This window comes from Schistocerca nitens, chromosome 10, assembly GCF_023898315.1.
Source record: "Schistocerca nitens isolate TAMUIC-IGC-003100 chromosome 10, iqSchNite1.1, whole genome shotgun sequence".
Lineage (NCBI taxonomy): Eukaryota > Metazoa > Arthropoda > Insecta > Orthoptera > Acrididae > Schistocerca > Schistocerca nitens.
The window spans coordinates 53876471-53901196 of record NC_064623.1 but is presented as its reverse complement, the minus strand read 5'-3'; the positions used below and the strand labels follow the sequence as shown (position 1 = coordinate 53901196).

The following is a 24726-nucleotide window of genomic DNA, read 5'->3' as shown; positions in this document are numbered from 1 at the left end:
GATCTCGCAAGCTGATAAAAGCAGATTTTCAGAGCATAGGACACATGCTGTAGTCAGCCAATAGCAACATTACTTAGGTAGTGCCAACATACAAACAGGAAAAGTTAATGGTTGAAATTAATATACATATAATACAGCTACATGAAAAACTAAGGTTTCCCATATAATACTGGTCTTTTTTTGCATGTGTTACACTTCAAGTTACATCACACAAATGTGCCAGTAAAATTTTAAATAATCACATAAATGTCTGGTTTTCTGAGCCTGAAATTTTTCTATGTGGATGATTCTCAAAATGTTAAGTTTTAAATGAGACTAAAACACACCGTGATTTAAGAAATTTATTTCACATTCTCACACGACATAATTCATCTTGCACAAAAGGAAATTTACTTTGAAAGTAATGCTTTTCAAACCAGCATTCGTAATATTTTCCCCACTACAAGTTAGAAACAGGTTAATTTTAAATCCAAAATATCTAGTGGTTTTAGTATTAGACCATCTTTGCAGATAAGGGTCAAATGGTTAATCCACTGTATTACACTAGCCGTTACTCAAAATGTGTAGTGCATGCCATGAATGCAAATATATGACACAGGACTTTACAAGCAAACATACGAATACTAAATGCACACACGCATTTAGTATACATATGTTTGCTTCTAAAGTCCTGTGTCATGTATTTACATTAATGGCATGCGCTACACATTTTTACTAATGACTAATGTAATATGGTGGCTTAAACCATTTTAACCTTTAACCATGAGAATGGTCCAAGACTGAAACCAGTAGATATTTTGGGTTTAAGATAGAAGCAGCTGATGGTTCAAATATACATTTTATAGTCACCTTCCAAAAATGTTTAAAAAAAGGCTCATTTGAGAAGCCGCCAGAGAGTGACAGAGAACAATCATTACTGTGCATGTGCAGTGATGTCAACGTAGGACGCTCATGCTTAGTGTTTGCTCTGCTCATATGCCTTTTGTTGCATTTCTGTCTGGAATTTCATGTGTAGTGGGGCATCACGTGACCATGTGCAGCACTGTCATGTTTTTCAGAAGGGACACATGGAGTTATTGCACTTGGAGCAAAGGTTTTATCATATCCTATCCAGATAAGAAATGCAAAATAAGAAAGCAGATGTTGTCATAATATTCATTTCAAAACTAGGCTCTACAACTCAAAAGTACCCTCCTATTATTTTGCTATGTGGTGATTTTAACACAGTTTATTTATGTATTTATTTTTTATTCGAACTCTGCAATACTGTTGTGTAGCATCCACACAGGACTGCAGAAAGCTAGTAAGAAGGAATACAAACTTCTTAAAAAAAAAAAAAAAAAAAAAAAAAAAAAAAAAAAGTGGTTTGTATAAATCAGAACTAAGAACAATAAGTTTTGCATCACTTTTTCAAACTGTATAAAAAATGAAAAAGGTTACTTGTCATGCCAAGAAAATGTTTAATTGGCACTTCACTTCATATTCTACTCCAAGAGTAAATATAAAGCCACATGGGTGTGCTGTCAACCTATAATTCACTGAAGAGTGGTGTTCTGTAGATTTAAGATGTAAACATATAAATTAAGAAATAATGTCAAGACTAGAGGAGGTATCAGACAAGTGTTGAAACGTGTCTTGTGATCGAAAAATGTTTATGTTTCATGAAAGGCAGATATGTAAAATTCTGATAAAGCTTGCAATATATCTGAAACAAAAATTTTTATTCAATATTACTGACCATATTTGCCTGCATATTAATCTTCAAGTGAACATTTACATGTATTTGTACGTATATAGCATTAAGAGATCTTAAGAGAATCTTTTTGTTGTGCCTATCCGCGACTCAGCGTCTGGACTATATGGTGAGTAGCACTCAGCATCTGGACTATATGGTGAGTAGCTACTTTCCTTCTCTAATATTGTTACATTCCTTCCTCGAATTTCCACTGTTTGATTTTTGCCTGATGGCTTTTCACTGATCCTAACCCAGTGCTGTTTTTCTTTGTTACTATTTTCTTTTGTACACTATACTCAATGTCTGTCGTTCTCTTTCTTCTTTCCTGCATTTCTCTTGTCACCTAAAAAACCACACTGCACACGTTACTTATGAGCCACACTGTATCAACCGTCTCGGCTATGCACAACAGACGGCTAAAAGACCACACTGATTATTGGTGCAGCATCTTATGTCCCACATTGCACCCACCAATATTATTAATCCTATACTTTGAAACTGATCACTCTCCCTGCGTCATTTCCCGTATTTTTGCTTGTTAACTCCTGCACCTGTCTGGTGCCACACGATCTTTTATCTCAACTACAAACCCATCCTCAACCCCTCTATCACCCCCCCCCCCCTGCCCCCCGCCACACACTTTCTCCATTCTACCCCAGTTCAGACCCACTAATTCCATCGCATCCAGTCACATCTCCGTCCCCTTTCTTCACCCTTATCCACCTTCAGGCGTATACCCACAGTAATACATATATTTTTATTAGTTACTCTCTACTTTGATCCTTGTGACTTCTCGCCAATTTTAGTGAGTTCTTCCCTTTCGCTATCGTCGTCTCCCTTGTATTTAATCCTGTTTTCCCCCTTTTGCATCCATTTAGTCCTTTTTGTGATTTTTCAAACGTATTTGAGAGTATTTCTGCGTAACTTTTTGGACATAACACTACATTATTTACGTAATTTTTTGCATTTTTTTCCACCACCATAGATTCTTGCTCCTTCCATCTGCGCAATACAGAAAAGTTTCCTTATCCCTAGCCAGATCCCAGTCCCACATACTGTTCCTGCATTGTTGCTGGCTCACGGAATCCCCCCCAATGGCCTTACCATTAAATTGCCCCTCTGCCACCCCTCCATCCACAATGACCTCCACCTATTCACATTCAGTCAGTCAGTCCTTAGCCCTTACCAACATAGTCCTGCAAAACCATATCAATCAAGCCCAAACCTCCTTGTAGTACCTTCTCTCCATCCACAAAATTGTCCTGCTCTGCAGTCCCAAATTCCTGGAACCCATAATACACATTGAAACTCTTGCCCTGCAGGAACTTTAGAAACATGCACAACCCACCCCAAAAAGCTCTGAATCTTGCTCACTTTCCACTCCTGCCTTGCAGTACCACTGTCCACCACCTCTACAACAACATTCACATCTCCCCCACATCCCCTCATAGCTGACAAACCCTGTATTGCAGACCTACTATACTTACCCCACCCTCTAACACCCCCCCCCTCCCCCCCCACTGCCACACAGAATCCAGAACCTAAACAGACCCATGACACAGTCATGAACCTTTCCTTAGTACCACTGAAATATCAGTCCTTTCCTTTTGCCCCACTCCCAAATTCAATCATGCAGGACTTGTTAAAGACCTTCTCTCCTTCTCCCAGTCCGTAAGCGGAAACACTTTTTTGCCACCAACCCTACCAATCAGACTCAACCAAATACCAAGACTGAACCTTGCCTAACTCAGTTCACTCCTCCATCCAACCATGATCCCCCCCACTGCCCCCAAATCATCCCCTGTTAATTTTCCAGAATTTCTGAACTTCAAACCTTGCTTCACCATCACTCCCCAAATCCCTCAACATACAAACTAACCTTACATCTGCAGAAAGAATCTCAGTCTACCATATAAAAACTCATCCTGACCGTATAAACCTACCTGTGGACAAAGGCTCCACCACTGTTGCTCTGAATCACAAGGATTAACTGGTAGAAGGACCCCGCCAGCTGTCAGATACTTCCACCTACAAACCTTGCCACAGTGACCCCATTCCAGTAATCCAGCAGGCCTATCCCAGAACCTCTTCCCGGAGTCCATCTCTCTACTTACCCCTACCACACCCCGCACTCCTACCTTCTACATGCTTCCGAAAGCATGAACCTTTACCACATGGTGCCCTGCTCATCACTGTTGATGCCACCTCCCTGTACACTAACATTCCTAATGCCGATGGCTTTACTGTTATTGAACACTAACTTTCCCAATGCCCTATGGATTCCAAACCAAAAGCCTCCATCATAGTCACCATGACCAACTATATCCTCACCCACAATTACTTCTCCTTTGCAGGTGTTACCTACAAACAAATCCGGTGTACAGCTACGGCACCATCCTATGCCAACCTTTTCATGGGCCATTTAGAGGAATTCTTCCTAAACACTCAGAATTCTAAACCCCTCACCTGGTTCAGATTCATTCATGACATCTTTGATATCTGGATTGAAGGTGAGGACACCCTATCCAAATTCCTCCAGAACCTCAACAACTTCTCCCCCATTTGCTTCACCTGGTCCTACTCAACCCAACTAGCCACCTTCCTAGATGTTGACCTCCGCCTAAAAGATGGCTACATCAGTATCTCCATCCATATTAAACCAACTAACCACCAGCAATACCTAGACTTCGACAGCTAGACTTCGACAGCTGCCACCCATTCCATACTAAGAAGCCCCTTCCGTACAGCCTAGCCACCCATGGTCGTCGCATCTGCAGTGACGAGCAGTCCCTCTCAGAATATACCATTCCTCCCAAACCTTGTACAACAAAAAAAAACTCCTGTGCCTTATCTTTCCAGTCTCCCATTGTCCAGCCACACAGGAGCATTCCCCTCGTACCTCAGTACCACCCAGGACTGGAGCAATTGAATTACATTCTAAGCCAGGGTTTCGATTACCTCTCGTCGTGCTCTGAAATGAGAAATGTACTGCCCACTATCCTTCCCACCCCTCCTACAGTGGTATACTGCTATCCACTGAACCTATACTTGTCCATCCTTACACAACCCCTGCTCCCAGTCCCTTAATTCATGACTCATATCCCTGTAAGAGACCTTGATGCAAGACCTGTCCCATACATCCTCCTGCCACCACCTACTTCAGTCCAGTCACTAACATCACCTATCCCATCAAAGGCACGGCTATCTGTGAAACCAGTCATGTGATTTACAAGCTAAGCTGCAACCACTGTGCTGCATTCTATGTGGGCATGACAACCAACAAGCTGTCTGTCCGCACGAATGGCCACCGACACACTATGGCCAAGAAACAAGTGGACCACCCTGTTACTGAACCTGCTGCCACACATGATATCCTTCATTTCAATGACTGCTTCACAGCCTGTGCCATATGGATCCTCCCCACCAACACCAATTTTTCTGAATTGTGCAGGTGGGAACTTTCCCTGCAATGCATCCTACGTTCCCGTAACCCTCCTGGCGTCAACCTTCATTAGGCACTGCTGTCACCCATCCAGCCCCCTCCCTGTTCCCATTCCAGCACTACACAGCCGTCATTTCACCACCACACACAGGCTTTTTATTTCTCTCCTTTTCCACTACTTCCCCCCACCCCCTCCCTGCCTCTCCCCTGCCCGCCACCTAAACTGCAGCACGTCACTGTCCACCACCCCCACCATATTATCCCTCCCCCTTCCCCCCCCCCCCCAGCTGCCTCCTAACCCCCACTCAGTCGACATTCCCATCATGCAATGGTGCTGCTGCTCACAGTTTGGTTTCAGTTGCCTGAGACTGCAGTCGTGTGTGCGAGTTGTGTTTGTGTGTTGTTGTTGACAAAGACCTTAATGGCCAAAAGCTACATTTGCGACAGTCTTTTTTGTTGTGCCTATCTGCGACTCAGCACCTCCACTACGTGGCGAGCAGCAACTTTCCTTCTCTAATAATATTATGAGATCTTACGTTGTCGTAAAAGAAGCAAGACATTAGAGCATATTCCAAATGCATTGGAATTTCATAAACCACACTATAATGCATAATTCAGCTTAAAGTGCACATTCCAGATTCACAATGACATAGGCCCGAACCTGCTAATAGGCTTTTCAGTGTGGTTTGCAGAATGCAAAGTTTCTTTGAGTACCCGTACTGAATTATCTCAAGTTTGGTTCTTTATTAAGGCGTAATGCCATACGTGCCAAAAGATGAAAACGTGCACTTGAAATTCAGTGAACAGTTAAAACTAGCTAATAGTGTGGAATGAAACATTTCGTTTCAAATAAATTGTCTGCCTCTGCGGAAAAGATTAGTAAATGCCACATTTCTTTAGCAAATTGACAAAAACAACTTCATAAATGTGCAAGGCGATTACTGCTTGACTACCAATAATGTGGAAATAAAATAAAAAATCAGCAAACTGGAACTATAACATATTTTTGTCTTCTGTAATTATGTGAATGTGTTTTAATTAATTTTATAGATCCTAGCCATAGAAATCAATTTTATTTTCATTTGATGTGTAAACAAAGAGAAAACTGCAAAATCACAAAACATAAATGTGGGTCACTAGAGATGGGTCAACTTGAGTTACCAAACCAGGTTAACTCGGGTTGAGGGGATTTCAAATCAACTCAAGATAGATTGTTAACAACAATATAAGGAATAGGACAGATTGCTACTCACTGTAAAGATGACGCACTGAGTTGCAGACAGGCACAAGAAAAAGACTGTTACAACTATCGGCCAAAGCCTTCCACAGCAAAGAAAACATACATAATTCACACAAGCAAGCACACCTCATGCACCACTACCGGCCGCTCTGACTGGACTAGAGTGTTACCAACTTGAGATGTGTTCATGCGGCACACAGCGGCCACCACCATTGATGATAGTTTCGTGCAAGGTAGAAGTTTACAGCCGTCCCATCGACCGAACCCCAAGCTGATCCTAGTTGAGTCTATACCTACAGAACGGACATCACTCACACTAATTTTTAAAAGTGCAGAAGCTTATTACAATTTATTTTGTTTCATTAAAATTTGTGAAGTGTTTGATAAGTGTTATTTAGAAGTGGGTCAAGATAGAACATTAGTGTCATGGCTTAAAATTTTTGAGCGCAAAGTGACTGAGAAAAACAATGAGGAAGAGGTAATTTTATTTATGTTCGAGTTAATATCGCCTGATCACTGTCCAAATCTTACAGCAAATTCAAAATGTCTCATGAATGTATTTTCAAGTTTCCATATGCAGTGTAGCAGCCATTAATGCTTGTCACAAGGCATTTGACTACCATAAAATCATCAGCTCATCGACAGACCATCACAGGACATTCCGGGTGTATCATCATCTTCAAAATATCATGTAAAAAGCAGGCTAAAAAAATGGCTATAAGCACTATGGAACTTAACATCTGTGGTCATCAGTCCCCTAGAACTTAGAACTACTTAAACCCAACTAACCTAAGAACATCACACACATCCACGCCCGAGGCAGGATTCGAACCTGTGACCGTAGCAGTCACGCGGTTCTAGACTGAAGCGCCTAGAACCGCACGGCCACACCGGCCGGCTAAAAAGCAGGGTTGCCACAAGCTTCCTCAAGTGAAATTTCCTGATTTACAGACAAGTTTTAACAATTTTCCCTGCCAAATTTTGAGATCTCAAGGGTAAGTTATGTCATAAGTCGACAATCTATCTTTGCAGCTATGGTACAAGGAACAATAGTGCAATACATAAAAAACCTTGCAAGCCTATGGCGTTTTCTGATGTGAGCAAAAATCTGAAGTACTAACATTAACATCTTTTGTAATGAACTATTTTCACCGAGACCACTGACATTATTTTACTTCAATAAAACGAAGCACATTTGGTGACAAAAATATGCCTTTTCCTGGAGTCACAAGACAGATTTAAGATACCTTCACTGATTTCAGAAATAACCTCAGCAAAAAGTAGGTCCCTTGAAAGAAGTTTATAAGGTGAGGAAGAATTCTGTAAACCAACACCGTAGGTGACCGCCAATAAATTGTTGGTTCTACTACATTTGTTATTGTCAGTTATTACCCACCGTATTATATGTACTATTTTACAGTTTTTTTGTGATTTTTCTCTTAAGAAATATGTAGTACATAACGTACAAACTGCCTGCGAATGACAATTTTCTTCTTCTTATCGTCCATACTTTCTAACATATAAACTATTTTTAAGTGCCAAAATGTACTAGAACAAATAAAATGTCTATAAAACACCACACTGTACAATGTACCTGTGGTGAGACAGTCGCAATTCCTGAAATCCATCGCCGATGGCCTCTAGCCTGCTAAGGAGCACCACAGTCCTGGGTCTATGGAAAAACTCCACTGTATTATGTCACACACAAACAGACCTGACCTGCTGGCAGATTAGTGAGACCAGATCCGACGGGCAGGGCCTGCACATTAGTGGGAAGCAAATGGCTTCAGATCGGCAGGCCCAATCCATTACAGATACCAGCAGAAACGGCTTGCGGTTTTAGCCCGTCGCGTAAGTCCACTTGTGTGGCCACCTATTCGTGAGCCACAGACAGCATGCTGATGAAATGAGACCGTGGTGATGAAGCCATGCAACAGACAACTTGTTCAAATACTCTGAGCATCAATAATAATGAGGATAGGTAGCAATTCACCGTAAAGATGACTGCTGAGCTGCAGACTAGCAGGTAGAAAAGACAATCACATTCTTGTATCTAACATTTCAGCGATATGATTTGTAAGAAAACGAGAACACACACACATTCACACAATCACTCAGACACTACTCATGAACTCATGACCACCAACTCCTGCCACTGTGTTTACTGTCTCTGAGAATCAGATCCAAACAAGCCACTCCTCATGACTCTAATCAGCAGCTGATAGGCTAATGGCCAGAAGTGGTGGCAGCACTGACTGCAAGCCAAGGGAAATGGTAGGAAGGGGAGAAGCAATACTAATGAGGGTGGAGGGAAGTCGTACACATACTCAGCTGCACCTAGCCAGTGATGACACATGACACCTCACTTTAAAAAAAGCCTCATCTACTACTAAGACAAAAATGAGATTTTTCCAGTGTTTCTTTTTTTTCCAAATTTCACTGATTTTTCCCTGGTTTTCCTGACGTGTTTGAAATTCCCTAATTTCCAGAACCAGTGGCAACCCTGCAAAAGGCTTGAATTTGGTGCTTGTAGTGCAGTACACAGTCATCTTCACGAACAGGAATTTCACTACCTTATGATTGTCTGATAGTTGTCAAAAACTCTACAGCAAATTTTGGATGATTCACAAGCCTATTTTTCAAATTTCAAAACAAAAGATCCAAAATTGTGGCATGTAGCAAGGTATGAAATCACACTCGTGAATAGGCTTTTGGCTACCTTACAATCGGCCAATGGTTATCAAAATTTATACTGCAATTTTAGATGTTTCATACATATATTTTCAAAGTTTCAAACCAAAAGACCGAATATTAAGGCCTCTAGTGTGGTATGCAATCAGAATCATAAATAGCCATTTGGATATATTACAATCGCCCAGTAACCGTCAAAATCTATACAGGATGTTTCAGATTTTTTCAGAAGTTTATCTTCGAAATATCAAGCCACAAGATAAAAAATTGTGCCCCATGTAGTATCCAACACACTCGTGACTACATATAATCGCCGACTTCCCAGTTGGTGATTGTATGTAGTCACGAATGTGATGAACACTACACAGGATGCAATTCTTGATCCGCGAAGCTCGGTTTGGTTAACTGAACTGAATCGTAATCTGTGCAGACATGAAAGAGAGAACATCATTGAATGTTCTGTCAGGTTTTTAGTCGCAATTCAGTTTAACTCGATCTGACCTCTGTTCACCCAAACTTGCAACTCAGTTTAGTGGAAACCCCAGTTGGTTCTTAGCTACAGATCTCACTGAGAGTAACCCTCTTCCCACAACAACTCAAGACTGCTCTGCGGTGTGAATATTGCTGCTATGGTGCATCAGAAAAATTTTTCCAGGCAGCATCTGGCTCCTTGCTGCTACTGCTTATACAGCTAACACCCATGAACTGGGAGAAGGTACTGCTCACACCCAAGTTAACTGCGCATGTACATGAGCCTGTTAGCAACTTCTCAAATGAACCAAATGTAAAGTGTTGTGACATCACACTCCTCGAAAGCAGCTTTTTGTTATGAAATATTGCATAGTCTTCATCGTAAAGCCTTTGACGCAATTTGCTATAAGCAGACACTTTCGCATGCACTCTGTTTCGTTGTAAATGGCGAATTTCTTTTGCAACTTAAGTTTTATGTTGGTGTTTTTCTCTCGTTTATGTTTTATTGCTGTAGCATTACTCTGCAGTAGCAGGATAAACTAAACTTCTTTGTTAGAGTATCTGTTCTTGCCAGTCAAAATTACAAAAAATTTAAATGGAAACTAAAACAACGAAAAATTCCCAAGTTTTCCAGGTTTTCTCCTGGATGAAAAAATTCAATTTTTTTCCCCGGATTCCCTGTTTGTCCCAGAGCATTTACACCCTGTATTAGGAGTCACAAGTTACAACATGTGTTCATTACAAAATGACAAATCAAACGCACCTTCAGCCGTATGTATTTCCAATTTTGTTATTTTTGCAACTGATTTCGGTGTTTCACTACACCGTCTTCAGGCTCCCTGAGTGACTGTAGGAAGAATCCAAACCCATCTACAGCCGAAATAGGGCTAGCATACAGTAACTGGTATCCATAGACTTCTTTTTAACAATGTGATCCCTTCACGCATCAATCTTCAATTGAGTCTGCAACTGATGCATTCAAGGACCGCATTGTTAAAAAAAAATCTCCAGATACCAGTGATCGTATGCTGACCTCAGCAACAGGTTGCATCCATTATACGGCATGGTCGACGGTTGCTAGCATCGTATCTGGTGTAGTAGGATGTAATGTAATTAACTGTCGGAGATAAAGTTTATCTCATGCGAAAAGTACGACGCCCACATTAAAGAGTTAAGGTAACTTCATTATGTTGCCAGAAAGTGTATTTAATTTACTTAATTATGAATATTTTCTTTTATGATAAATAATGGATTCGTTTGAGATGTTAAATGTTGTATATTTATATGTATTTATTTATATGTATCTTTGGAGTTTATTAAGGTCAGTAGACCAAAGAATCTGGAATGCAGGAATGTCTGCAACTTCCGGGCACATTTTGGCTTGCCCGCCACTTCTTTGTCGGTATTGGAGGGAGATGGACGTGTTTACGTGACCAGTACAGTATAATGCATTTAGAGTATCAATCAATGTACATAGTGAAAATGTTGTAGTTACTAAACAAAAAGGTACGAATAGATATAATTTTTAGCTGAAAGTAGTTCGGATCCGGTAGTGTTTATTTCAAACAAGAAGAAAACCCAAGCCATGCTTGATGGAGTAATTATTTTTGCAGACAAAACTTCGAAAACCCCTAGACAAACGAGATCTGCAGTGTGTAATCTTTCAGCAGCTACTAATAAATAAGTCTTGCTGAAATTGTGCTGGAACTACTCGTATTATTCTCAATTACAAACACGTGGTGGGAATGTGGTCCTACCACAATATACCGCGTAAGATTCCACAATCATTCAGTTATCAAGAAACGAGATAGGTAACAACCAGTACAAGGAGCAATATGTTGTTTTACGCTATCCTTCAGATCAAGAAAAGTCCGGACGCATCCTGATACACAATCTTCAAATATACCCACAACCAGAAATCACATGGATTTAAGTCGGGGGATCTGGAAGGCCACAGAGTTTGAAATTGCCTAGAGATGATGTGGAAATTACTGATGTTTCGCAAAGCAAATCTTCCACCTGGCAAGCAACATTTGGTGTCACGTCATCTTGCAGGAAGATAGTGGTGTGGACACAACTGCCTTCTTGCAAAAATGGAATCACATGTTGCACAAGGAGAACGTTATAACATGCAGATGTTGCTGTGCACCTAAGATGCCCACGAGATGTCATCTCCTCAAAAACAAACAGATGGAGAGTGAAGAAGCTTCTGAACCACAACACACAGTCACATAAGCTGAGTGCAGTGGATGTTACTGCACAGCAAGTGGCAGAGAAGAGCCACACATGTGATAGTTCTGTGTCTTTACTGTGCCGTGCAGAGTACAATGTGCCTTGTCTGCCCAAAGAATATTCCCCGGCCACATGTCATTCATTTCCTCAAGTGCCAACAAATGAAGGGCAGAGTCATGGAGCTGTAGCCTATCTTGAGGCTTTATTTCATGTGCAGGCTGCACCTGGTAGAGATACCAACATAAAATGAAGTACAAAATCTTTTACTGTTAACCATTGGAAAGAGAATCCCCATGACACAGCTCGAGCACTGACTGCAGAATTTGAGGCAAATGCCGCATAGTGAGCTACTGCTACAGCAACTTCTTTAACAACTACCATGGGAATAGGCCACCCCCCTCTCTCTGCTGCATCACCTAATTGACCTGCTTCTTCAAATTTTTCAATCATATTTGTTAGCCCAGTTATTGATGTGATGCCTCTTCGCAGCTCTTTCTGTTGCTAATTTTCCTGCAATGCAGTACTGATATTGCTACCATTCTGACAAAACAACTTTACCAGCCATGCATGGTCTTTCTACTCAATAACCGTTGCATCTTGCGAAGAAAACTTCAACCTCCTTAACCCTTTACCTCATAAAAGAAATCAACCAACACAGCCAAGCAACAAACAGCATACTGATGTCAAAACAGGAAACATTTCACATCTGACTACTTCGGGCGCCATATTTTCGGCTGCTCGCAGAAAGCAGGACTATTAATTTTTTCAGCATACTCAACAAGCGCAGCAATTAATTCATATTCTTGATGTTTCAGTGTCCTGCGATGCATACAGCCTTTTCTGCAGCAGTTGAAACAGTTTAATTATAACAATAATGCAATAAAGTGTTGACATAACAGGTACTATGTCTGACAAGCATATCACACAGATAGTAAACAAAACGTACACATGGAATGTCTGGTCAGATACAAAATTTCTCTGAGGACTTCCTAGCAAACAGAACTCAGTACATGCAATCCGATCAAAAAGTATTCACACACCTATTAGCTGACATTAACATTGGGTGTGTCCACACTTTTCCTTTATGATGGCTTGAACTGTGCTGGCAACCCGTTCAGAGAGATGTCTAAATGTTTGAGGAATAACAGCCCGTTCTCTTTCAAGGGCTGAAATCTGACTGACTGACAGAGGGGTTATGGGACTAAACAGCAAGGTAATCAGTCCCACGACTCCAAAGTTACTTGCGGAAGAGAAGGGTCTGCTAAAAGTGGACGGATGCAGTCGGAGGGGTAAATCTATAAAACGAGCAAGTTAAAACACACACAATAGAAGCATGAAAGGGTAGACCAAATCTAAAAACTGGACTATCAGGGATAAAAGAGCAGTCTTTGCATGGGGGAGTGGCCACGGGTCCCAGACTAAGAAAACTGGAAGAGAGACCCCAACCCCAACCACAACCACAACCACACTACTCCTGCTCCAGGAGTAAGCAAAATCTCGTATCTGAAAATAAAAACAACTTTCACGCACGAAACTGAGGACCAGCTCAACCATCCATGAATTGTCTGCTAATATTAAAGACGAAGAATCTGGAAGGCAATACTTAGTACAAAGGGACAAAAGAAGGGGACATTCCACCAATGTATGGGATACCGTCAGTTGGATCCACAGTCACAACGTGAGGGTGTCTCATTACGCAAGGGAAAACGATAGGTGAGCCTGGTACTACCAACGGGTGGGTGGCATAAGACAGTGAACTCCTTCTGAGAGGAGCAGAAGGAAGAGTGTGGAACTGCCGTAATCTCTTTGATTGTGCGGAGTTTATTGCTGAGAGTAGTAGCGCACCAGAAGACATTCCACTTTAGGGCAAAGAGAGATTTTATGTGGATCTGCATACCTGCACCTGGAATCATGAAAGGGAATGGGGCGGGGGGTCAAGTTTCCGCCTCTCTAGCGAAATGGTCCGAAATCCAAAGAGGCAGTAATGTCAGACACTGAGGTCTTCAGCAAAGTAGACTTTATAACTCATCCTAGGGATGCTCCATTGTGTTCTGATCAGGGTTCTGGCCAGGTCGATCCATTTTTGGAATGTTACTGTCCACAAACCATTGCATCACAGATGTTAATTTGAGACAGTGGTCTGTCATGCTTATAAACCAATCGTCGTCTCCAAACTGTTCCTCTGGCATATGCAGTACACAATGTTGTAAGATGTGTTCGTATCCTCCTGAATTTAAAAGGACCACACCCTGACTGAAAACATGCACACAACACAACCGTATTTCACTGTTGGCATTACACACGACAGCAGGTAAGATTCTCTAGGTATTCGCCACATCCAGACACTTCCATTGGATTACCACAGTGTGTAGTATAACTAGTCATTCCAAATCGCTCATTTCCAGTCATCCACTGTCCAGTGGTGTTGCTCTTTACACCACCTCATGCACCACTAAGCACTGACTACAGAAACTTGTGGCTTGACCACTGTACTCCATTCTATTTACCTGTCGACTCACAGACACTGTGTGGCTGGTACCACTTTGGAATTCAAGAGTAATTCCTTCTGGCCGATTGAGATTTTTTACAATCACCACCTGCAACACTCAACAGTTCCTGTCCAACAGTACATGAGGTTTGCCTGGTCTCAGTTTGGCTGTGGTTGTTCGATCACATTTCTGTCTCTCAGTCACGTGACCAACATTTGACTTGTTCAGCTCTACAAGAGTGGAAATGTCCTGGTTGATTTGTTACTTGGGTGACGTTCAATGTCTAGTCCACAATGAAAGTCACTTATCTCTCCTGACTCGCCCGTTCTGCTGTTACTGGGTCTCTACCGAGACCACAACCTCATAGTGTCCTTCTATACTTGTGGGTCTGCATCTCGTGACCTGGTGGTCAGTTCTGCATTATTACATAAGAGTGTCCAAATACTTTTTATCAAGCAGTGTGTCATCATAAGCAAGAGTAGTGTCAGGCTTATCTCAAGGTAGTGGGATGGGGTCACTACTGTACACAACAGAAAATTGTTTTGAAATGCAGAGACATTCACAAACAACTGGAGTGTAAACATACAGTAGTGTGTTACGGTTAACAAGAATAGTGTGTGTTGGGACCTGCTTATTAGTGAGGGTGTTAACGGTTTGTGTTTTCACATACAGTAAAGTCACTTCCAGAAGATCCGCAATCGTGCTGAAGAATATCATATTCAGATATAAGGTACACGAGTTACAGTATGGGGATGACGAGTTATACAAATATAATTGAGTGTGTCACGAACATTAACAATCACCTCCATCATGGTGGCTTTTGGGAGACACGAGCAGTTGCCGACTTTAACTTTTTTATGTGAAATATCAATGCAAGAGAAAGTATACACTAAAGATAATATTTCACATTTACTTCAGTACATTTTGTGGTGACTATGTTCATCATAAGGGTTGCACACATACTTGCAAAAAGGGATTGAGTGTCACATAATTATTGTGAACTGCCAATATCAGACACACACACACACACACACACACACACACACACACACACACACACAGAGAGAGAGAGAGAGAGAGAGAGAGAGAGAGAGAGAGAGAGAGAGAGAGAGGTGCACACACACAAGGAAAGATTAACTGCTTCTTCATTAATACAGAATGACAAAATAATTGGAAAAGCTATTTCTCAGACACATATCTCATAAAGAAAAGTCAACCTCGCTCATAGCGCAATAATAAAATGTTCGAACATATCAGGGCACAAGTCTCAGATCCCACTGTCACGAGTTTACATTATGCATGCACTACTTATTATGATGAGCACTGAATAGCCTATCACATCACCTGTTGTGACGGTGGCACCGGAGAATGGTGGGATGCCACCGGAGAATGGTGCGACCCAATTTCATTCATCTGCTTTCGCTTCAGTGCCTGTTCTTCAGCAAGTGTGCGCTGTATCTCACGCCAGAAAGGTGAGCGGTGCCTTCGACGTGAACCGTGCTCTGCGGGAGACGCACCGCGCCCAGACGGTGACCCATACACACCACCGTGGGGCTCTGGAGAGATCGATGCAGTACGAGGGCGCTCCTTAGACAATTTGTACCCCGCGGCAGCTGCCGATGCACGCGTGCTCAACTTGGTCTCCACAGGACTGTCGCGTTTCCGTTTCACTGGGGGCGATGGAGTCCGTGAAACTGGAACTCTGCGTCTCTGGCGGGAGAAGTGAGGAGGTGCAGCCTCACTCGCATAAGACTGTGATGTTTGCCTGTGCCGCAGCTTAGAAGTTCGGGTAACTGGACTCACGGCCCTGCACAATAAGGAAAAAGATTAGTGATGCCTTTTCCATTGAAATGGGCACAAAATTATTTTTCCTCTATGTTGCTTGCTAATACACTACATTTTTTGTTGCCAGGCAAAAACATTTTAATAATAATTTGCATATAATATTTTAATAGTATTTTGCAGATTTAGGTACAGTTCAGAATGCATTTGTTGAATGAGATGATTTTTTTTTTCAATAGACTGTCACCATACTAGTAATTATTATTACCAGCTGATAATGCATTTCAGTTACTGGATGGATGTGCAGCTTTTCCTGGTGCTCATTCATTGGCAGAATGACTATCACAAAAAACAGCTGCAACTGATGTGGGATAAATGTTCTCATACAAGCAACATTATCTCATCAACATCCAAGCCTTTCTTACAAGGAGAGCTTACCAACTGGTCCTCTTTGCTTTTTTTCATACTTCTACAGTCTTAAGTACAGTGCACAGACACTGATTTCCTACTGCAGTAATTCTTGCTGTTAAGTATCCGACATTTACAACATATTAACAGTGCTACCAGTAGCTGAGTGCATAATGTTAAAATTAACAAATACTGACCCATAACCTTTAAAAAAATCATTTTTATGTCTAATTTTTAACTGTATGAAAGTACAAATATTTCTTGTAAACTAAATTTTGTATAAAAATGTGAAATGTCTTATTGTTAAGTGAAAAATTATATATTTCAATGATACTGTTCAACCTCTAGAAATAGAAGTGTACTTTAATTTTTATTTGATTTTTTTGTGATTTTGAACAAAACTTTATTTTTATTACAAATACTCACATTTTTAAGCAAGTTGCAGATAAAAATCAAAGATTTTATGTTTATTAAAAATTTTATAGCAGTAAAGGAAACAAAAGAAAAATTCGGAGTAGGTATTAAAATCCATGGAGAAGAAATAAAAACTTTGAGGTTCGCCGATGACATTGTAATTCTGTCAGAGACAGCAAAGGACTTGGAAGAGCAGTTTAACGGAATGGATGGTGTCTTGAAGGGAGGATATAAGATGAACATCAACAAAAGCAAAACGAGGATAATGGAATGTAGTCGAATTAAGTCGGGTGATGTTGAGGGTATTAGATTAGGAAATGAGACACTTAAAGTAGTAAAGGAGTTTTGGTATTTGGGGAGCAAAATAACTGATGATGGTCGAAGTAGAGAGGATATAAAATGTAGACAGGCAATGGCAAGGAAAGCGTTTCTGAAGAAGAGAAATTTGTTAACATCGAGTATAGATTTAAGTGTCAGGAAGTCTTTTCTGAAAGTATTTGTATGGAGTGTAGCCATGTATGGAAGTGAAACATGGACGATAAAAAGTTTGGACAAGAAGAGAATAGAAGCTTTCGAAATGTGGTGCTACAGAAGAATGCTGAAGATGAGATGGGTAGATCACATAACTAATGAGGAGGTACTGAATAGGATTGGGGAGAAGAGGAGTTTGTGGCACAACTTGACCAGAAGAAGGGATCAGTTGGTAGGACATGTTTTGAGGCATCAAGGGATCACCAATTTAGTATTGGAGGGCAGCGTGGAGGCAAAAAATCGTAGGGCGAGACCAAGAGATGCATACACTAAGCAGATTCAGAAGGATGTAGGTTGCAGTAGGTACTGGGAGACGAAGAAGCTTGCACAGGATAGAGTAGCATGGAGAGCTGCATCAAACCAGTCTCAGGACTGAAGACCACAACAACAACAACAACAAAAATTTTATTCAAAATATATTAATTAATATTTCCAGTCAATAATAACTGGGGGTTGGGAACATGTTGCTAATAGCAAGAACTGCACCAATGACTCGTGCTTACAAGACTTGAGCTATGCACTTAGTTACTAGTCGTTCTGTTAAAATGTTCGAAATATTTTGTACCTAACGACACTTGGGAATCTTCCAAATCAATTGCTCAGATGTGAATTTATGTGTCTTTTTGAGAAGTGCATCATATTGTTTTAGTATATTGATGTCTGGGCACTGGTCTTCAAATCCTAAAGTCTGGAGAAAATAGAGGGGAGCTAGTCTATATGGTCCCCTTGTTCCATTTTAGTTGGGAGAAGAAGACTAAGGAGGAGGAGAAATCCATCACTGAAATATTCATATTACATACATCTACAAAACCTGTTTAAATTAAGAGGGCAGTTTGTCTATAAAAAGCAAAAGTTTTATCACTTTTGGGTTCATAAATTTTTAGATATATGGGGGCAATTCTGAGAAAAATAAAATTCTGCACAAGTATCAGTATAAAGAGGATAGAGAGAGAGAGAGAGAGAGAGAGAGAGAGAGAGAGAGAGAGAGAGAGAGACCTGATCCATACTTGTACTAACCACCATTTGACATTTGAAGAAGCAATCTTTTTTCCAGAAATTATCAAACATTGACAGTTGCTTCTTTTCCTGAAGGCCTACAACTATCCGTAAAGTTTCTCATACAGACTGCTGTTTAAGAGCATCATAAAAACACGATATGTGTGTAGTCACAATGAAATTAAAAGCTTGTTTTAATCCATAATGGTTTTTACCACTGTTAATAGGTAAAAGGCTGAAAAGGCTGGCATCCACATTGCAAAGTGCCCGTGCACAATAGCACGGTAGGATCAGCCCTAGTGGATTGCTTAATAAAGGTTACCAACCATCAGGTGGGTTTCTTAAGCATGTTACCAAGCTTTTGGTAGTGATGAGAACAATCAAATGGAAACAATGGATTCAGTCAGTTGTTGGAAAACAATTGACTGATTCATTCGTAGGTTTACGTATCAACTGAATTATTCATTCATTCTTTTGAGTGATAACAGTATGTGGGAGTACCTGAACGAAAACAGTTGATGCACTGCAATGAATTCAAATCTGACCAGAAATAAGCGATTGTTTTACCGTTGTTAAATGATTATTGCTGGCTACACTATTATTGCTTGTCATCCCTATTATTGACATTCCAACATTTCCTTTTTACTGAGTGCACGTAAGTAGCTTTCAGCTCAGTTTTTCATCCAAGTTTATAAATAGGCATTTTCTGAATAATGAACTTGGTCTCTGGATCAGAATGCTGAAATGCTCAGCAGTGTGAGAATGGAAATTATATTAATGGATAAAAAGTGAACCTCAAGATAAATCCAATCGGATGCGAAGCATGTGCAAGGACGACTCATACTCTGAAACTAAAAGGTGTACAACTCTGCTTCCGCTGTTTGCAGATAGGTGGCGACAATGGTAAGTAGCGGTCAAAAGAACATATTGCAGATGTCAGGCAGTTAGCTGACTTCGGTCAACATAACCTCATTCAAGCATTAGTTGATTTGTGTCTGCATCATAAAGTTTTTCTTCATTCAAAATGTCAGTTTACAAGCATAATTCTTGTCATTTGCAGGCGGTGTTACTGTTTTATTTCAATACGAAGAAAACAGCGGCTGAGTCTCATCAAATGCTCTCAAGTACATATGGTATGGAGGCTATTAGTGAAAGAATGTGTCCTGAGTGGTTTCAATGCTTTAAGGACGGTGATTTAATGTCATAGACCGGTATAGTGGTGGAAGAGAGAATGTTTTCGAAGATGCAGAATTGGAGGCATTGCTGAGTGAAGACTCGCATCGAACTCAAGAAGACTTGCCACAATTAGTGGGAGTGACATAGCAAGCCATTTCAAAATGTCTCAATGCTATGGGTATGATTCAGAAAGAAGGAACCTGGGTCCCATGTGAGCTGACACCAAGAGATGTTGAACGGCATTTGTGTGTTTGTGAACAGTTGCTTCAGAGGCTAAAACGGAAGTGATTTCTGCATCGCATTGTGTCTGGGGCCGAAAAATGGGTTCATTATGATAACCCTAAATGCAAAAAATCATGGGGATATCCTGGCCATGCTTCCACGTCGATGGCCAAACTGAATATTCACGGCTCCAAGATAATGTTCTGCATTTGCTGGGACCAGCTCGGCGTCATGTACTATGAGGTGTTAAAACCAAGTGAAACAATCACAGGTGCTCGTTATCAAATGAAATTAATGCATTTGATCAGAGCATTAAAAGACAAACTGCCGCAATACAGTGACAGGCATGATAAAGTGATTCTGCAGCATGACAACACTCAACCCCACGTTGCAAAAAGAAGTCAAAATGTACTTGGAAACATTAAAATGGGAAGTCCTACACCACCCGCTGCATTCTCCAGACCTTGCTTCCTCCGACTATCACCTGTTTAGATCAATGGCGCATGGCCTGGCTGACCAACACTTCTGATATCATGAAGAAATCACAAATTGGATCAATTCAAAAGCTGAACAATTTTTTTGACATGGGATTCATACACTGTCTGAAAGATAGGACAAACTAGTGGCCAGCGATGGAAAATACTTTGAATGATACATGTGTAACCAATTTGTTTCATTAAAGCCTCAAATGTTGGAAGAAAATGGTGGAAGCCAAGTTGTACACCTTGTACATTAATTAATGAAATTTATAGGAAATTAATGAATGATGACAAATATTTCTAAAAAGTATCTGATATACTTTCTGTTCACATCACCTCACCATTTACCAAAATACAATTATCGGTGAAGAGTGAGAGACCAAGCTTCAATAAATTGAAATAAAAACTAATTTTTTATTCACTTAAACATAAATGTATAATGTGGCAGCAGTTTTTACTCTTATAAAACCAACTAAAAATCCATTTTCAATGCCAGAAACATAAAAAAACCTGATTAAGTAAATAAATACATAAATTTTGAAAATATTTTTAGAAATATACTCTCTACTCACCTCTCCTTGAAATGAGATACACTATTTGGCAATTTTAATCATGGTTCATGCATAACCAAAAAGGCTGAAAATGTACGCAAGTGAAATTACTTAAACTCAGACACTAAGTGAAAACATTCCCAAAACTACTGTAACTGTCAGGGACTTGTGTCAGTCATTTCACATGGAGCAGAAACTCTCGAACCCAGAGAGTGAGTGAAAAACATTCACATAGCTTATGTGGCAGCAGAGATTAGTTCCATTCAATTACAAAAAAACAATGGAACAAAAAACAATTGACTGTGCAATTGGTTGTTACAATAAGTTGGTTGCCTCACTAACAGCCTTTCAGGTAATTAGCTGATGTTACCAAGTATCATGTTTGGGCATCTTTATGGTTTTCAAGGCAAAATACTGACATTCAAAAGGGAGGTGGGAAGAGGAGTTACATTCAACTAATATCAGTGTTGCAATGATTTAAATTTTTTGTCAATTAATGTAAACACTGTGTCTAGGAAATAATTTTGTGTAAGGCAGTAGTAGATTTGTGAACATGCAACTATCAGGGATCCAGCACATATCTGTGCAATCTGCCTACTGAAAAAAATCTCGAAGGGCCAAACGAAGCACGAAATTTATCACTACATCATTCTCCTCAAATGAGATTTCATGAACGTTACCAACCCATTGGCTGTTCTCATACACTCAGCAACATATTGCCATAGTTACAGTTCTGAAAACACAAATTCTGGGAGATCAGCTGCTTCTAACATTTTGGCAACAAATGAAAAGTCCTCCGACATCCTTTTCAGTTACTTTTTGTACACATTATTGTCTTTTTGTTTTTGAAACATTTTCTCTGTGATCAGAGCTTTACATATACAGGGTGTATACATGGACAAGGAAAAAAAATTCCTGGATTATTCCCGGATTTCTCCTGGATATCCCATTTAAAAAATATGCTTTTTCCCAGGCAAAAATATACTTTTTCTGTGCTAAGTGACAGTAGGTTTTCCGTAGATTTTCCTTCGAAACTGTAAAACTTATCAATCCTTTAACTGGTTAACGTTTTATACAATCGCATAGAACTTCCCGGAAAAAAAGAAAAGACGGGGCAAAGAAGTTTTGGAGAGACTTAAAAAAAAAGGAGAGAAGTTTTGGAAAGACCTTTGACTTGCAGCAACATATACCCTGCATATTTTCGTATTACGAAAGTATAAATTAAAATTGCACCAAACACAGCACGTTAGTTTCCGGAGCATTGAAACCGAGGTTGTGATGTCCTTTTGTAAGCAAGTCATATCTCAAGCCACGAGATCTCGTCAGCCGATGACAGCAGCTATTCAGAGCATAGGACACGTGATATAGTCAGCCAATAGCAAGATCACTGGTTACATTGCACGAACACGCAAGAGGAAAAGTTAACGGTTTACATTAATGTACACAGTACCGTATATCTACAAGAAAAGCTAAGCTTTCACATGTAATATTTATCTTTTTTTGCGTGTGTTATACTTTAAGACACATCACACAAATGTGCCAGTAAATTTAAAATTATGACATTAATGTCTCGCCTCGAAATCCTTGTAAGTGGCTGGTCCTCAAACTGTTCAGTTTCGAACGCTCTGTGATTTAGATATCCATCCCACTTTCTCAGACGTAACATAATTCATCTTGGGTAAAAAGAAATTTACTTTGAAAGTAACACTTTTCTAACCACCGTTCGCAATACTATTCGGAGACTGTTAGTAATAGGTTCAATTTACCAGTTGCCAGAGAGCGCCAGAAAACAGGCGTCATTGTGCGTGTGCAACTGCAGTGGTGTAGGATGCCCGTATGTTCATGTGTATAAAGCACTAAGAGAGCTTACATTACACCATAAAAGAAACAGAGCATCATAGGATACTCTAAAGAGCATCGGAATTTCGTAAACCATACTAAAATGCATAATTCGGGTTGAAAATTGGCTTCTTCCAGATTCACAATGAAGTAGGTCCCATCTGATATTAAACTTTTCAGTGTGGTTTTTGGGATGTAAATTTTCTTGGAGTACCAGTACTCTACGATCTCATTTTTGGTTCTTTATTATGGCATAATGCCAAATATGGCAGAAGATGATAACGTGCACTTGAAAATTCAGTGCACAGTTGGAACTAGCTAATACTGTAGAATGAAACACTTCGTTTCAAATAAAATGATCGCCTCGGCGGACAGATTAATGAAGCCAAATTTCTTTAGCAAACTTGCAAAAATAACTTCACTGTTCTGCAAGGCGATTAATGCTTGACAGCTAATAACTTGGAAATAAAATAAAATCAGAAAACTGAAATCAATAATATATTTTTGCCCTCCATAATTATGTGAATGTATTTTAATTCACTTGATAGCTCCCGGCCACAGAAATCCGTTTTGTTTTCATTTGCCGTGGGAGCTGTTCAAAAATGGTTCAAATGGCTCTGAGCACTATGGGACTTAACATCTGAGGTCATCAGTCCCCTAGAACTTAGAACCACTTAAACCTAACTAACCTAAGGACATCACACACATCCATGCCCGAGGAGGGTTCGAACCTACGACCGTAGTAGTCGCTCGGTTCCGGACTGCAGCGCGTAGAACCGCGTGGACACCGCAGCCGGCGTGGGAGCTGTACACGAAGAGAAGTAGCGAAATCACTTGAAGTAAACACCGGTCACGTGGAGGTTAACCCCCTCCCCAATACAACTCTGTGCAAGCGTGAATCTGGCAGCTAGGGTGCGCGAGAAAAAAATTTTCTCGTTTGCATCTGGCTGCTTGCTGCTACTACCGATACAGCTAACAGCCGAACTTCAAGTAGCGGGAGAAGGTACTGCTTATACGCGAGTCAAATGCGCATGTGCAACAGACCGCTGGCAATTGGTCAAACGAACCTAAGGTGAACAGTTGTGACGTCATGCTCATAGCAAGCAGTTTATCGTTACGAAGAATTACAGTCTACGCCCTACAGCCTTTGACACATTTTTGCTATTTGCAGACGCTTGTGCGTGCACGGTTTTTAGTTGTTGTAAATTGCACATTTCCTTTGCCACTGAAGTTTTATTTTTTTCCCTCTCGTTTATATTTTATTGCTGCAGTATCATTCTCCAGTAGCAGGATACAATAACATTCTTTCTAGAGAATCAATTCTGCAGTCAAAATTACAAAAATTTAACTGAAAGCTAAAACAATGAAAAATTCCCGGGTTTTTCCTGGTTTTCTCCCAGATGAAAAAATTCCCGGGTTTTTCCCGGATTTCCCGGGTCGTATAAACCCTGATATAATATGAGAATTGTGCTCAGTTTTGGGATGGTGCGAAGTCTCATATGTACGAAACACAATTTGATTTGTTTAAAAGCACCAACAATGGTTACTATAACAACAGTGGTTTTGTTCCATACAGTTTTGCACTGCCACCTAATGAAGAAAACACAATTGTACGGAATACCAGATCAGCTTTGGGACTGAACTGAACAGTTTCTAGAACCAATTAGAAATATTCTCAGATGTAAAAGTAACTTCAGGCATACACTAAGGGAGTGTTACAGGAGCATTACTTTTCACAATAGACATAAATGACCTGTTGGATGTTGTCAGAAATACCATGAGGCTTTTCATGGATGATGCCGTTGTATACAGAGAAGTTGCAATGCTACAAAATTGTACCAAATTGCAGCAAAAAACTACAGAGAATTAACACTTTTTGTATGAACTGGAGTTGAACCTCAATATAAACAAATTTAGCATATTGAACATAAATAAGCATAAAGACCCATTGTTGTACAATTACACAACTGCCGAACAATCACTGAAAGCAGTCACATCCACAAAATATCTAGGAGTATGTATACAGTG

General features: G+C 40.3%; 1 protein-coding gene across 3 annotated transcripts in view; it reads right to left on the bottom strand.

Moving 5' to 3' along the window:
- The window catches only part of LOC126210210 (protein piccolo-like), a 187158-nt gene that overhangs the window by 76206 nt on the left and 86226 nt on the right, over positions 1 to 24726 (bottom strand). For all 3 annotated transcript variants that reach the window (XM_049939392.1, XM_049939391.1, XM_049939390.1), the window contains one exon: positions 15645 to 16107. In XM_049939392.1, coding sequence (XP_049795349.1) covers positions 15645 to 16107 — 463 coding nt within the window. The remainder of the gene's footprint in view (positions 1 to 15644; positions 16108 to 24726) is intronic.